This window comes from Miscanthus floridulus, chromosome 3 (assembly GCF_019320115.1).
Source record: "Miscanthus floridulus cultivar M001 chromosome 3, ASM1932011v1, whole genome shotgun sequence".
Taxonomy (NCBI): Eukaryota; Viridiplantae; Streptophyta; class Magnoliopsida; order Poales; family Poaceae; genus Miscanthus; species Miscanthus floridulus.
This window is the reverse complement of record NC_089582.1, coordinates 120,524,473-120,538,015: the sequence shown is the minus strand read 5'-3', so window position 1 is coordinate 120,538,015 and position 13,543 is coordinate 120,524,473. Positions and strand designations below refer to the sequence as shown.

The 13,543-nt window shown below is 49.6% G+C and overlaps 2 protein-coding genes across 2 annotated transcripts; one reads left to right on the top strand and one right to left on the bottom strand.

The window, feature by feature from the left end:
• Window positions 1–888: 888 nt before the first annotated feature.
• On the top strand, window positions 889–1,522 carry LOC136546698 (auxin-responsive protein SAUR36-like). The gene is made up of 2 exons (XM_066538657.1): window positions 889–1,265; window positions 1,378–1,522. Exons 1-2 carry the CDS (start codon window positions 965–967, stop codon window positions 1,518–1,520), a joined length of 444 nt encoding a protein of 147 aa, XP_066394754.1. The 5' UTR covers window positions 889–964; the 3' UTR covers window positions 1,521–1,522.
• A 1,832-nt stretch (window positions 1,523–3,354) lies between these two features.
• LOC136546696 (auxin-responsive protein SAUR36-like) lies at window positions 3,355–4,015 on the bottom strand. The gene has a single exon (XM_066538654.1). The coding sequence runs from the start codon at window positions 3,938–3,940 to the stop codon at window positions 3,509–3,511; it is 432 nt and encodes a 143-aa protein (XP_066394751.1). The 5' UTR covers window positions 3,941–4,015; the 3' UTR covers window positions 3,355–3,508.
• Between the last annotated feature and the right edge of the window lie 9,528 nt (window positions 4,016–13,543).

Below are 13,543 nucleotides of genomic sequence, written 5' to 3'. Positions count from 1 at the left end.
CGAGTGTCTAGCACATGCTGGTGCCGATCGTGGTGCATTTTCGGTGCTTGGATTGGAGCCATGCCGAGCGGTGTTCCGGGGAAGCGGCACGAGGACCCCATGTTTGTTGGGACTTCGTACCAACGTGCAGTGTGAGGGCCAGAATTGTTCAGCTGGCGGTTGTGCCATCAGATACATCAGCAGATAAGCTTGGGTTTATTTCAGAACAGGGTGATGAGGATTCCTTGTTTGCTTTCAGACTGATAACAAGGCACTGCCCCCAGCAAGATGGAGGACAGGGAAGCATGGACTTTGTGTTTCAATCAGATGGCAATGGCATGCTTCAAGAATAATAGTAGTATAGAAGAACTGGAATGCAGAGAACTTCAAGAAGCTGCTGCGAAGTAGAGGTCACTTGATGTGCAAGTGATCCAGCTGCAGACCGCAAACTGAAGAGGCGATAAAGCTGTCGAGCAAGTTGTCTGGGCCACTGGACAGGCTTAATCTGGTCGCTCAGAGACAATGTGCTGTGGGCACAAAAACTGTCACATATCTTGAGATAGAACATATAACAATTGGTACTGACAGTTTGGACCCAATTTCCATGTGGTCTTCATGGCCCATGAGGCATTGCAGTATGGCAGCACATTGTGATATCGTAGCAACCCAGGCATTGCTACTGGTGGATCCAACAAGTGCCAACACAGATGGCCCCAGAGCAATCTAATCAAAACCACACACTATTTTCTCCTTGCAGCAATGCATGTTCAGAGCTCGTGGGCTTGTCTCTCGACAGCCTGAGTTGATAGATGCACTTGGACCGCATGCTCTGCTCGTTCTTCTCCGTTCGTTCTCACCTATAAGTGCATCAGCTTAGCAGCAACTCTTCATCTGCCCATCAGCAAGCTAAGCATTACACCTAGCTGAACAGCACCTGATACATAAGGTTCTCTGAGCTTCAGTCAGGAAAGGAGAGCCGACAACCATGATCAGTGCCAAGAGACTTGTGCAAATGGCAAGGAAGTGGCAAAGGATAGCCGCCCTCGCGAGGAAGAGGGTCATGCCGATCCCGGCGAAAGAAAGCGAAGGATCGTGTAGCACGCTGACGTCGGTGGCTGGCAAAGGACACTGCGTTGTGTACTCGGCTGAGGGGCTGCGGTTCGAGGTCCCGCTGGCGTACCTTGGCACAGTGGTCTTCAGCGAGCTCCTAATGCTGTCGCGAGAAGAGTTTGGGTTCGAGAGCGATGACGGCAAGATCACGCTGCCCTGTGACGCAGCGGTTCGAGGTCCCGCTGGCGCACCTCGGCACCGTGGCCTTCTGTGAGGTCCTAATGCTGTCGCAAGAAGAGTTTGGGTTCACGAGCGACGATGGCAAGATCACGCTGCCTTGTGACGCAGCGGTGATGGAGTACATAATGTGTTTGCTTAGAAGAGATGCCTCTGAAGAGGTTGTGAGAGCGTTCTTGAGTTCCATGGTCAGGCCATGCCACACTGTCAGCGGCGTGGCACCATGGAACCAGCGGCTAGCTGTTTGTGTATGACTTAATATAGCTGTGATGATGTATATAATTCATTTGTTAAGTTTTTCTAGAATCATAGGGAATGGTATGAAATGAAGTATATCACAAATCTCACCGATCTTTGCAATCGTGGTGACTAGATTCTTGGTTTTTTTCTATCTGAAGTTCTGAACTCGTCTTGTTTAATGAATTGTAGGGACTCGTTCGGTCCAAAAGAATGTAATTATACGTCGGATATAAGTTGAACCCTTTAAGATTGTAAGTAAATTTATTGTAAATAGTTTTAATAGGTATGATTCTAAATAGGTATGTTATTTATGAGAATATGTTCCATGATAAATTTAATGGTAATTATTTGATATAGTAAGTATTAGTATTTTTAATATAATTTTGGTTAACTTAAGATGGTTTGACTTAGCATTATAAGTAGTTCATTCTTTTAAGGACCGAGAGAGTAGAAGGAAAAATCATAACCCCCAAAGTTTGCAAATAAGCAACACTAAAAACGATTTTTCTACGGGGCGCAAAGGAACTCTGGAAGGCTCGGGCACCGCCTAAGTGCATATTCTTCTTCTGGCTATTGTTACATGATCGCCTGTGGACAACGGCAAGAAGAAAGCGTCGAGGGCTGCAGGACGAGGATGTTTGCGCTCTCTGTGATCAGGGACAGGAGACGGCGCAGCACCTTGCCGGTGAATGTGTATTTGCCAGGGAGGTGTGGTATAGGGTGCTTGCTCCCATCGGCCATGAGCTTCTCACGCCGCAGCCAGGGACTAGCTTCCTAGATTGGTGGCTGTCGCGCCACATTCTGCTGGGGACGGCACGTCGCAAAGGCTTCGACTCCCTCACTATCCTTGGATCGTGGTGCCTATGGAAGGAGCGAAACCGGAGGGTGTTCGATGGCGTCGGCCAGTCGGTTGTCGCGGTCGCGGACTCCGTAGCGGAGGAGGCGGTTCGGTGGTCTCAGGCCGGGAACGGCCACCTAGCTGCACTCTGGGTGGCCATTGATGGCGCCTGATCTTCGGCAGCCCCTTCGTCGCAACATTTGTTGTCATGTAATATCGCCTTAGCTTTACTGCCTACCGTTTTCGCTTCCTGTTGCCTGGTTAACTCTGTTTGGCCGTAGTGTGCCACTCGCGTCCTAGGCCAACCGGAGTTTACCATTGCAACTCTTACTTCTACTTAATGATATACATGCCAATGCATGGTCGTGAAAAAAAGAACCTCCAATTTTTTTGGCAGATGAGGTTCTATCAAGAACCGCCTTTAAAAATAAGTTTCTAGCCGGCCGACTCTAGAATTCTTTTTTGGAGGTGGCTGAAACCGTCTTTTTTATGCGACGGCATAGGTTGTTTTCCACACTGCATGGCTAGTTGCCTGATATGGTCCTCAGCGCCAACACTTGATAAGTACGATGATAATATAAGATTGCAAATGTTGTTATGTGACGAATGAGTCAACCATCTTACCCATTGGGTCAATAGGTACCGGCCCTATCGACCCATTTTAGTTTTTGAGGCCGGCCCTATGACCTATTGGCCCTAATTTTTTGGGTCGGGTCAACTATCCAATGTGTCGACCCGGCCCATTCCCATCTCTATGAAACAAAGAAAGTTAAGAGTATATGACATGCTGGGCACATGCCATTTGGCATCTCATGAATGATAGCCAATTTTTATCTTCCATTTTTTGTCTTTATCCATATCTTTTGCGTTGTGCACTTCTGCCACATGAAGCGACCTCTCAGATTTTTATTTTGAACGAACAACCTCAGAGCTGATTTTAAGTCAGAGTTCTGCAGAAGAAACTCTGTTGCCATGTAATGTAAGTAGTCCAAACAATTTTCATAAGCCAATATATCGAGGGAAACATATGTAAGTAGTCTCTCTAACTTCTTGTACTTGTAATACCTTACTTGATCAGTTGCAGCCTTGCAGGATCAGAAGGCTCTGAATAATACCTATCTATTTAATATCGTTGCTCTACTACCTACACTACACTGAACAGCACTAAGCAGCAATCTGTTGGCTGGCTTCTACACACGGCGCCACATGGCTGGCATAGTGGCACGACATCGCCATGGTGCTAAGGAAAGCCTGCTCTAGCTCGGCAGAGGCGCCTCTCCTGAGCAAACACATGGCGTACTCCATGACCGCCACGTCGCAGGGGAGCGTGATCCTGCCATCGCCGCCCGTGAAGCCAAACTCTTCCTGTGACATTTGCAGGAGCTCCCCGAAGACTGCGGTGATAAGGCACGGCAGCGGCACCTCGAACCGCGCGCCGTCGGCCGTGTACACAGTGCAGTGGCCCTTGCTCGCCACGGAGCTGCAGCACTCGACGGCTTCCTTTGCTGCCGCAGCCCAGGTGAGGCGCTTCCTCCCTTGTGCAGCCATCCTCTGCCACTTCTTGGCCAGATGAGCAATCCTCTTGGCGCTCGGCATGGTTGGTTGTTGGCTTGTTCCTTCTTCCTTCTATATGAAAGCTGGAGAGCTGTAACTTCTGTTTGCTGTGTTTTAGTTGATTTGTGAAGCTGCAAAGTGACGATGTTCAGAGGCCACCTGACCCTGAACATATAGCTCACAGGACTGCTGGAGTGCAATGGTTGGGCAAGGGACGAGGCCTGTTGGTCCATAGGATCATCGGCTCAGGTAGGTGAATCATTCACTAGTCTTGTCGAGCACCTGCTAGTGTTGTTGAGTACCTGTTAGTGTTGCCGACCACGAACAAGCGTTGTCCGTCCCCACACGCTATGACTGAAGCTATAAGAAGAATAGAGAACAGAGCATGCACACACTATAAGACACCAGCATTGGTCGAAGCCCTGTCTATGAGATGGCAAATCTGAACTCTCTTTACTGAGTTGTCGTGGTAGTCTATTTATACAACTCTATCCATCTAGTCCTAATACAGCCCACATGCTGTAACAGTAACTAAATAACATACAGGCTGACTCTGCGCCGGCCTCTGCATCGCTACAGTGCTGCAGGTGAGCCGTGCGACACCTGCACCTGCAGCGGCTACAGTATCACAGCAGAGGATCTTTCGACGTCATCTTCCCTTGCTGTTTTCACGAGAAAACAGTATTTTATTCTAACGGTCATGGGCACGGTGAGTGCGAGGTTGCAAGACGCGTCTGCGGGCACGAGTGTGGTGTGCCTGGTGCCGGTCGTGGTGCGCTTTCGGTGCTTGGATTGGACATCACCCATTCTGGTGTTGTGGGGAAGCAGCACGAGGACCCCACGTTTGTTGGGGCCAACGTGAAGAGTGAGGGCCAGAATTGTTCAGCTGTCAATTGTGTCGTCAGATACATCGGCATGGCCACAGCAAAATGAGGACAGGAAAGCATGGACTGAGTGCTTCAATCAGATGGATGTGGCACACTGCAAGAATAATAATAGTACAGGAAAGCTGTAATGCGGAGAACTGCAAGAAGCAGCTGCGTAGTAGAGCTCACATGATGTGCTAGTGATCCATCCGCACACCTCAAATTGAAGAGGAGATAAGCTGTCTAGCAAGCTGTCTCGGAGACTGGGACGCTGGATAGGCTTAATCAGGTTGCTCAAAGACAAAGTGTCGTGGGCACGAAAACTTTCAGATATCTTGTGCCAGAATGTATAACAATTGGTACTGACAATTTGGACCCAATCTGCATGTGGTCTTCATGGCCTATGAGGCATTGCAGTATGGCAGCACATTGTGATATCCTAGCAACCCAGACATTGCTACTGGTGGATCCAACAAGTGCCAAACAGATGCCCCCAGAGCAATCTAATCAAAACCACACACTATTTTCTCCTTGAAGCAATGCAAGTTCAGAGCTCGTGGGCTTGTCTCTACTCTCTAGACAGCCCAAGTTGATAGATCACTTGGACAGTTGGACCGCATGCTCCTCTCTCATTAGTTCGTTCTCATCTATAAATGCATCAGATTAGCAGCAACTCTTCATCAGTCTGTCAACAAGCTAAGCATAGCTGAACACCACCTGATATACACAGGCTCTCTGAATTTCAGTCGAAAGGAGAGCCGGCAACCATGATCAGTGCCAATAAACTTGTGCAAATGGCAAGGAAATAGCAAAGGATCGCCGCCCTTACGAGGAAGAGGGTCATGCCGATCCTGGCAAAAGAAAGCGAAGGATCGTGCAGCACTTCGACGCAGTGGCGGACCTAGGATTTGGTGAAGACTAGGGCAAAACTTCAGCGGCAAAAAACTGAAAGCTACACCATGGTCTATATGACCATATATATAGAGAGAAAAACAACTATTATCAAGGAAAGTTTGCAAAATCGAGAGAAATTCTTCGACTACATAATTAATAGTACGATACAATAGCTAAGGAAAATCATGGAACGTTGAAAAATAAATAGCAAATGACATTTTGGTGCATTGGCATCGTCCACTTCCACAGTGGCGGTCTGGCGGATCAAACAAAGATTGATATGGATTCAAAGTGCTCAAACAATACATAGAACAATGAGGATTCATGAAATAATGCAAAGTAAAATGCAATTGTTAGTAAATAAATATTGATATTTGTTGAACATTCGAAATTGAACAAAAATGAGTAGGCACAATTCACAAATCAGTAAGTATTCAATATTTGAGTAGACAAACATGAAACACGGACACCTCTTACTAAGTGTTGTACTGCAGAGAGTGGGGACGGCGCAGACGAGCGGGGCGGCAACCGCTGGGCAGCGGTGGCGGAGAGACCGCGACTCTGCCTCCGACGCTCCGCGAGATGGTAAGTGTGACGGCAGCCAGCGGGGCTGAGCGAGAGTGTGGAAACGGGAAGCACCGGAGTCCGAGAGCAGCCGGCCAAGAACAAAGCGCAGAGCAGAGGGGCACTGGGCAGTGCGACGACGGCGGCACGGCGCGAAAGCACGAGCGCGACTCGCTTGGTCTGCCCTACTCTCTGCCTAAGACTGCTTGTGTCATTGGGCTGATGGGCCAAAAACCGAAGTGTTGCTCCTTGGCTATTTGGGCCACGACTAGGGCCATGGCCCCAGTTGCCTTAGTGCTGGGTCCGCCCATGCTTCGACATCGGTGGCTGGCAAAGGACACTGTGTTGTGTGTTAGCCCACTGGATTACCGGCTCAGGTGAATCGACCACTCACCAGTCTTGCCGACCACGGCCGAGCACGACAGAGGCTATCCGACCACACACACTCTGGCTAGAGGTAGAAGAAGAGTAAGAACATAGCATACACACACAGTACAAGCACCAACGTTGGCCGGAGCCCTGTATAGGAGATGGCAAAACTAAACTCCTTTTATTGAGTTGCAGTGGCAAACTATATTTACAACTCTATCCATCTAGTCCTAGTACAACTCTCATGCTGTAACAGTGATTAGATAACACAGCAGGGCTGACTCTGATGCCTGTCTCTGCATGTGGCTACAGTCTGGCAGGTGAGTCGTTCGGCGCCTGCCTCTACAGCGGCTACAGTACCACAGCAGGGAGCCTTTTCGGCGCCGTCTTCTCTTACTATGTGTTCATACAAGGAAGCAGTAGATTATCTAACAATTCTTCCCTTAATTCTACTGTTATCCCTTGTACCACCTCCATGCCATCATCGCCTTCAGCTCCGTGAGTCAAAGACGTCCGAGCGGCTTGGCGAGGACATCCACGAGTTGCCGACTAGTTTCGACGAACTCGATGACGATCTGCCCTCCATCGACACAGTCCCTGAGGAAGTGAAATTTTACGTCGATGTATTTGCTCCGGTCGTGCAGAACCAGATTCTTCGCGAGGGCGATAGCGGGCTGGTTGTCCACCATCAGTGTTGGTGGGTGAGCTTCCGCACCGGTTAGCTCGCCCAGCAGCCGGTGCAGCCACATAACCTAGCACGCCACTGTGGCCACCGCTATGTACTCTGCCTCGTATGTAGATAGCGCCACCACCTTCTGTTTCAGCAACAGCCATGAAATTGGAGCCGACCCGAGGAAGACAATCACTCCAGAGGTGCTCCGCCGTCCGTTGATATCCCCCGCCATGTCTGTATCGCTGAACACAGTGAGCTACAGCCTACTCCCGCCTGTCTTGGGAAAGATGAACCCTTGATCCACTGTCCCTTTGATGTAGTGCAGTAGCCGCTTCACCGTAGCCCAGTGATCCTCTCTGGGATCCTCCATGAAGTGACTGACGTAGCCCACGACAAATGCAATGTTCGGCCTCATGTGGACTAGGTAGCGCAGACCGTCGACGATGCTCCGATAGAGTGTTGCATCCACCGTCACTGTGGTGCTGGCCTTCATCAGCTTCAGCCACTCCTCCATCGGAGTCACGTATGATTTGCACTTAGCCATGCCGCTCTGCTCCAATAGCTTTGAGGCATACGCGCTCTGACCAAGCGTGAGTTCCTTCTTCCCCTATCTCACCTTGATGCCAAGGTAGTAGGAGAGTGCGCCGAGATCGCTCATTCAAAAACAAGCCGCCATCTCGCGCTTGAAGCTGTTGATGTCCTCTGTGCGCGCGCCGATGATGATCAAGTCATCCACATACACGTCGACGATGAGCTCCTCTTTCCCCCGTCGCCACGTGTAGAGCGCGTGCTCGGTTGCGCACCGCTGGAACCCAAGCTCGCCCAGCGTGGCGTCAAGCTTGGCGTTCCATGCTTGTGGGGCCTGCCACAACCCGTAGATCGCCTTGCGCAGTTGGAACCCCATGCTCCTCTCCCTTGATGGTGAAACCTAGAGGTTGCCTGATGAAGACCGTCTCCGCCAGCTCACCGTTGAGGAAGGCCGCTTTAACGTCCAAGTGATGGATGCGCCAGTCCTTTGCTGCTGCCAAGGCTAGTAGCAAATGGACAGACTCCATGCGTGCTACTGGCGCAAAGACCTCCTCAAAGTCTATGCCCTCGTGCTAAACAAAGCCTCGGACCACGAGGTGCGCCTTTTGCTTGATAATGGCGTCGAGCTCGTCCCGCTTGACCTTGTACACCCACTTTAGGCTGATCGGACGCCATCCTGGAGGTGGATCGACAAGCTACCATGTCTCGTTTTCCTCGATCGCCTACATCTTCTCCAGCATTGCCTGTAGCTAGTTTTTGTTGTGCTCTACCAGCGCGAACGTGGGTGGTTTCTCTGTACTGACGAGCAGTAGCTCTTGGTCATTGAGTAGCCGACCAGCTAGGCCTGAGGGCCATGTGCTGCCAACAATGTTGTCCGGCCTACGGAACCACATCTCCACACCTTCATGGAAGGCATCCACGAACTCATTGATGTCACTTAGAGGTGAGGCGAACTCGATTAGTGTTGATGGACTTCCCTATTCTGCCTAAGTGCTCGGCACAACACCTGGAGTGCTCGGCACCCCAATTATAGTGCTCGGCACTACTCCTAGACTGGTTTGCACCCCTCCCGGAGTGCTCGGCACACATCTTGCAGTGGTCGGCACCACTGCAAGACCCCTCAGCTCTACTATAGGAGTGCTCGACACCTGTCCTGGAGTAGTCACCACCACTATAGAACCTCCTGGCATCAATCCTGGCATGCTCGGCATCCCTCTAGGAGTGCTCGGCACTCCTCCCTAAGTGCTCGGCATCCCTCCCGAAGTGCTCAACATCACCCTAGGAGTGCTCGGCTCTGTTGCTGGAGTGCTCATCACCCCTCCCAAAGTGCTCGACACCTATTCCCTAGTGTCTCCACCACCGTGGATGACCAAATGCTTGATGACAAAGGTGCTGGTGAAGCCGCCAGCTTCCCCCGTGCTCAGACTGCTCTAGTCCCAAGCCACCTTCTCATCAAACATGACATCGCATGAGACAAGCACCTTGTCTCTACGTGGGTCATAGAGATGGTACGCCTTGGTACCCTCTGCATAGCCTAGGAATACCATCAGTGTGCTCCTGTCCTCTAGCTTGGTGAGGATTGGTTTTGTCTTCCTAACGTGGCCGATACAGCCGAATGTCCGGAGAAAGGACATGCTCGGCTTATGCCCATACCAAGCTTCAAATGACGTCTTGCTCGTCAGGGCCTTGGTCGAAACGTGGTTGAGGATGAACACCGTCGTGGTCATTGCCTCACCCTAGAACCTTGTCAGCATGCCTTTGGCCTTCATCATGGATCGGGCTATGCTGACCACTGTCTAGTTCTGCCTCTCCACCATACCATTCTGTTGTGGCGAGTATGGCATGGTGTGGTGTCGCACCACACCCTGATCCACGTAGTACGTAGCGAACTCCACCGAAGTGAATTCATCGCCGCGATCAGTCCTCAGCACGTGGAGCTTCTATGGCAAAACCACCCGAAATAGCATGCTTACAGAGGTGCTCATCTCCCACCAGACACTAAGCACCCCGAAAACAGGCTACAGCGAGCGGTATCCATCGGGCACTCCCCAAGGGAGAACCCAAAAGATCCACATTTTTCCAATGATCCAATAATGAGAACGAGTTACAATACAGGTCCATTTCATACATCAGAGGTTATTAAAAAGTACATTATTACATTACCAAATGTCAGAGTGCGAAATGATAAACATCAGAATTTAAATAAACATCTAGCGATAAGAACGAGGATTCCGTCTAAGCCCACTAGAAGAATCCTCCCCATAAAGGTACTTCTCATGCATCACCTGCAACAGGGGTAAATAAACCCTGAGTACACAATGTACTCGCAAGACTTATCCGACTAGTGGGAATAATTTTCCGACTCCAAGGAATATGATAAGCTTTATGGTCTGCTGGTTTTCTTTTAGCAGAAAGCAATACTAATAGTGAGTCCTTATTTATGTTATTATTATCAGCCATATTAAGTTATTATCTATCCAGTCTATATAAGCACCTGTTCTACTTTCAAGCAAGAGTTGAGCAATCAGTTCCATTTCATCACCTTTCATCTTTTAGTTCTTACTATGGTGCTAGACCGCAGACAAGCAGTACCAGATTTTCCAACGATTTACGAATCAATATGCCTAGCTGGGTGCCCCCAAAGACACACGCCTCGCTTGTACCCCAAACACAAGCAGGACCAACCCATCACTCTCCTGTTCTAGGTGTCCAGGTCCCCGTCTAAACTTGGACTCCAAGCTCCCACTCCTGAGTCCCGGACTCAGTGCGGTGCAAGGACCTCCACCGCCCCGCCTCCCATCAGTCGGTCTGGAAAGAGCCAGATCTACGACAAGAGAGCAATGAGTCTTCCCTACGCCCATACACAAGTATATGCTTAGGACAATAGATCTATGACTTGCCTAGAGACTTATGCAACGACCAGTCCTTAATCGACATAGACAGGGAAAAAGTATAACCGAGCTATGCCCTGTTGGCCACAGGACACAACCCTTTACACCCACCAATACCCAAACCACATCCCTATCCGGTCACCATTTACCTTTACACATTTTATCATGAGTGATCATATTTATCACCTACTTGTGAGTAACGGCAGGTTACTCACGCTACCGATATCCTGAGCATAGCAGCTACTCGACCTATGCTAGTAGGACTCATAGGTAAATATATTTATGCATATAGTTTTCATAAAATTCCTATAACTTAAATGCACATCATATATATATATATTCAGTGATCATTAAAAATATGGGTTATGCACCGGGGCTTGCCTTGGGTAGGTGTCGACAAAATATGGTCGGCAGTCTACCTAGGGGTATGCCCAAGGTAGTAGATTATCGATAGACAGATGCGCAAGCCACAAACAAGACGGTGATGCAAGACAGACACGAGGTTTTATCCAGGTTTGGCCACCAAGAAGGCGTAATACCTACGTCCTGCGTCTGATTATATTGTTGTATGTCAATGAGAGATGTTTTTTAGAAGGGTCCCCTGCCCGCCTTATATAGTCCGGGGGGCAGGGTTACAGATCTGAAAATTAATCCTAGCTAATTACAATTGCCATAGGTGGCCGGATAAGGACTCCTATTCTAACCGACCAGGATCTTGCTCGATCTTCAAATCTGCCTTGACTCCTTGCGCGGGACTCCGAACAGGTTGGCCGGGCCGCGCGTCGTCTTCCAGTGGACCAGACCCCCTGATCCGGGCCGGCCCAAGCCTAGCCATAAGGGTATAGGGGTTAATACCCCCACAGCTAGTCCCCGAGCACCATGTATTATGTTGCGACACGTCGTTGGATCTCCTTCGACTAATGTGATCTGTCTTCATGTCATCTTCAACTGATTGAAACATTGACCAATCAAATGCGCCAGCATTCTGATCAGAACTGAAAGCAGTAGACCACGATTATAACCGAAGATTCCGGTTGTCCGAAGAATGCATGGTGCTCTTAAAGAAAAAAGAAAAAGATTTCTTTCCTTATCAAGTGTGCCCACTTGTATTTCTGATAAGAAATGTAAGTGACCCTTGGACAATAGTAATCTTGGCAATTAATCAAAGCGTAGGGGTCGATAAAATATACACATTCACTGCAAGGTGAAGTGTGCCCACTTAGTCCCCGAGCCTAGTAGTAGGTGATGTAGGCACGTGGTGCCAGGGTCTAAAAGGAATTCCTAGTTAAGTTGAGAACCCAATCATCGTACAGGCGATACAAGATGCACTGGCAGGTGCATCATACCGATGTAGTCCTCGAGCTTGCTGGAAGGCGAGGTATGAGCCTTGTAGCAAGGTCCAAATAAATGCCTCTCGACTATATGCGAGTACACGTCACATGTAGCCGAGGAGAGCAATCGCCGAGCAATCTTCGGAACAGTCCCTGAGCATAGTAGTGGTCGGAGCAGTCCCTGAGCACGGTAGTGGTCTAGGCAGTCCCCGAGCATGATAGTGGTCCAGGCAATCCCCGAGCACCTTAGTGGTCTGGGCAGTCCCCGAGCACGGTAGTGGTCCGGGCAGTCCCCAAGCATGGTAGTGGTCCGGGCAGTCCTCGAGCACGGTAGTGGTCTGGACCATCCCTGAGCGCGAGAGATGCAGCGAAGAAATGGATGCCGCTTGTACTATTTGTTTGCTGCATTTATTTATCTTCTTTCTCTGTCAAGTCCAATCTGACATGTCTGGTCAAAAAAGCAGACGGGTATAGCACGTCATACTGCCTTCTTGTCCTTTCAAGCAAATAGTCGCTTGGCACCTGTAAGGAGGTGCGTCAGTGCGGGCCCTCTAACACTAGCAACGAAGAGGCACGTACACTGGTAACGAAGAGGCGCATATATTGGCATAGATCTCGAGGTTGTGGGAACAACCGTCTACGGCACATGCGCACATCTCCCAAGAATCTTGGGCAGACAAAACGGTGAAACTCTTGGTTATTTATAATATAGAACTGGTAAGTTACTTTTTACCGATCCCCATTACCATTCGCCACCGTAGCCTTCTTCTTCCTCTTACCAAACCCTATACCTCTGAGATCATCACCAATCACCCCTCCACCGTATCCACCCCCTTAGCAAGGGCGGATTCATGGCGAAGACAGACACCCAGAAGAAAGCCGGAGTCATGGCGAAGGAGTGGTGGAAGTCAAGGAGCAACGAGCAGACCATCGAAGACCTCGTCATCATGGGAGTACTCCACAACAAGGCACTCGTAGGATGGCGTGCACCAGAAGGAGAAGGCTGCCTCGATCCACAACCAGGTGAGATTGTGGTTTTCGAGGATTTCTTCAAGCGGGGTTTTGGGGTTCCAGTGCACCCTTTCCTTCAGGGGCTCTGTTTGTATTATGAGATTGGGATTTGCAATCTGCATCCCAACTCGATTCTTCTTGTCTCCACCTTCATCCATCTTTGCGAAACATATGGTGGCTTCCAGCCCCATTTCGACCTCTTTCACCATCTTTTTTTGTCTACAGAAGAAAGGAAGCGACGGCTCGAAGATAGCTGGAGGTGTGTACCTCAATCTGCGTGATGGGATGAAGGCCTAGTACTTGCACTACCCTTGGAACACATTGCTGGACGACTGGTACAAGAAGTGGTTCTACATCCGCGAGGAGCCAAACACAATCACATTATGCGATGTGGGGTTCATTTCGGAGAAGAAGAACAGCTGGTCGGAGAAGCCCGAGCACTTGGAATAGATCTCAGAACTTCTTGGGATGATCCCGTGGAAGAAACTAGATGGTCCAAGCGTGGTTAGGAACTTCAT

What these genes read in the sequence shown, in the direction of transcription:
- LOC136546698 (XM_066538657.1), top strand. Translation starts at nt 965, where the DNA reads ATGATCAGTGCCAAGAGACTTGTGCAAATGGCAAGGAAGTGGCAAAGG. An exon ending in CTGTGACGCAGCGGTTCGAG is followed by an intron (nt 1,266 to 1,377) that starts GTCCCGCTGGCG and finishes CTTGTGACGCAG; the next exon opens with CGGTGATGGAGTACATAATG.
- LOC136546696 (XM_066538654.1), bottom strand. Translation starts at nt 3,940, where the DNA reads ATGCCGAGCGCCAAGAGGATTGCTCATCTGGCCAAGAAGTGGCAGAGG.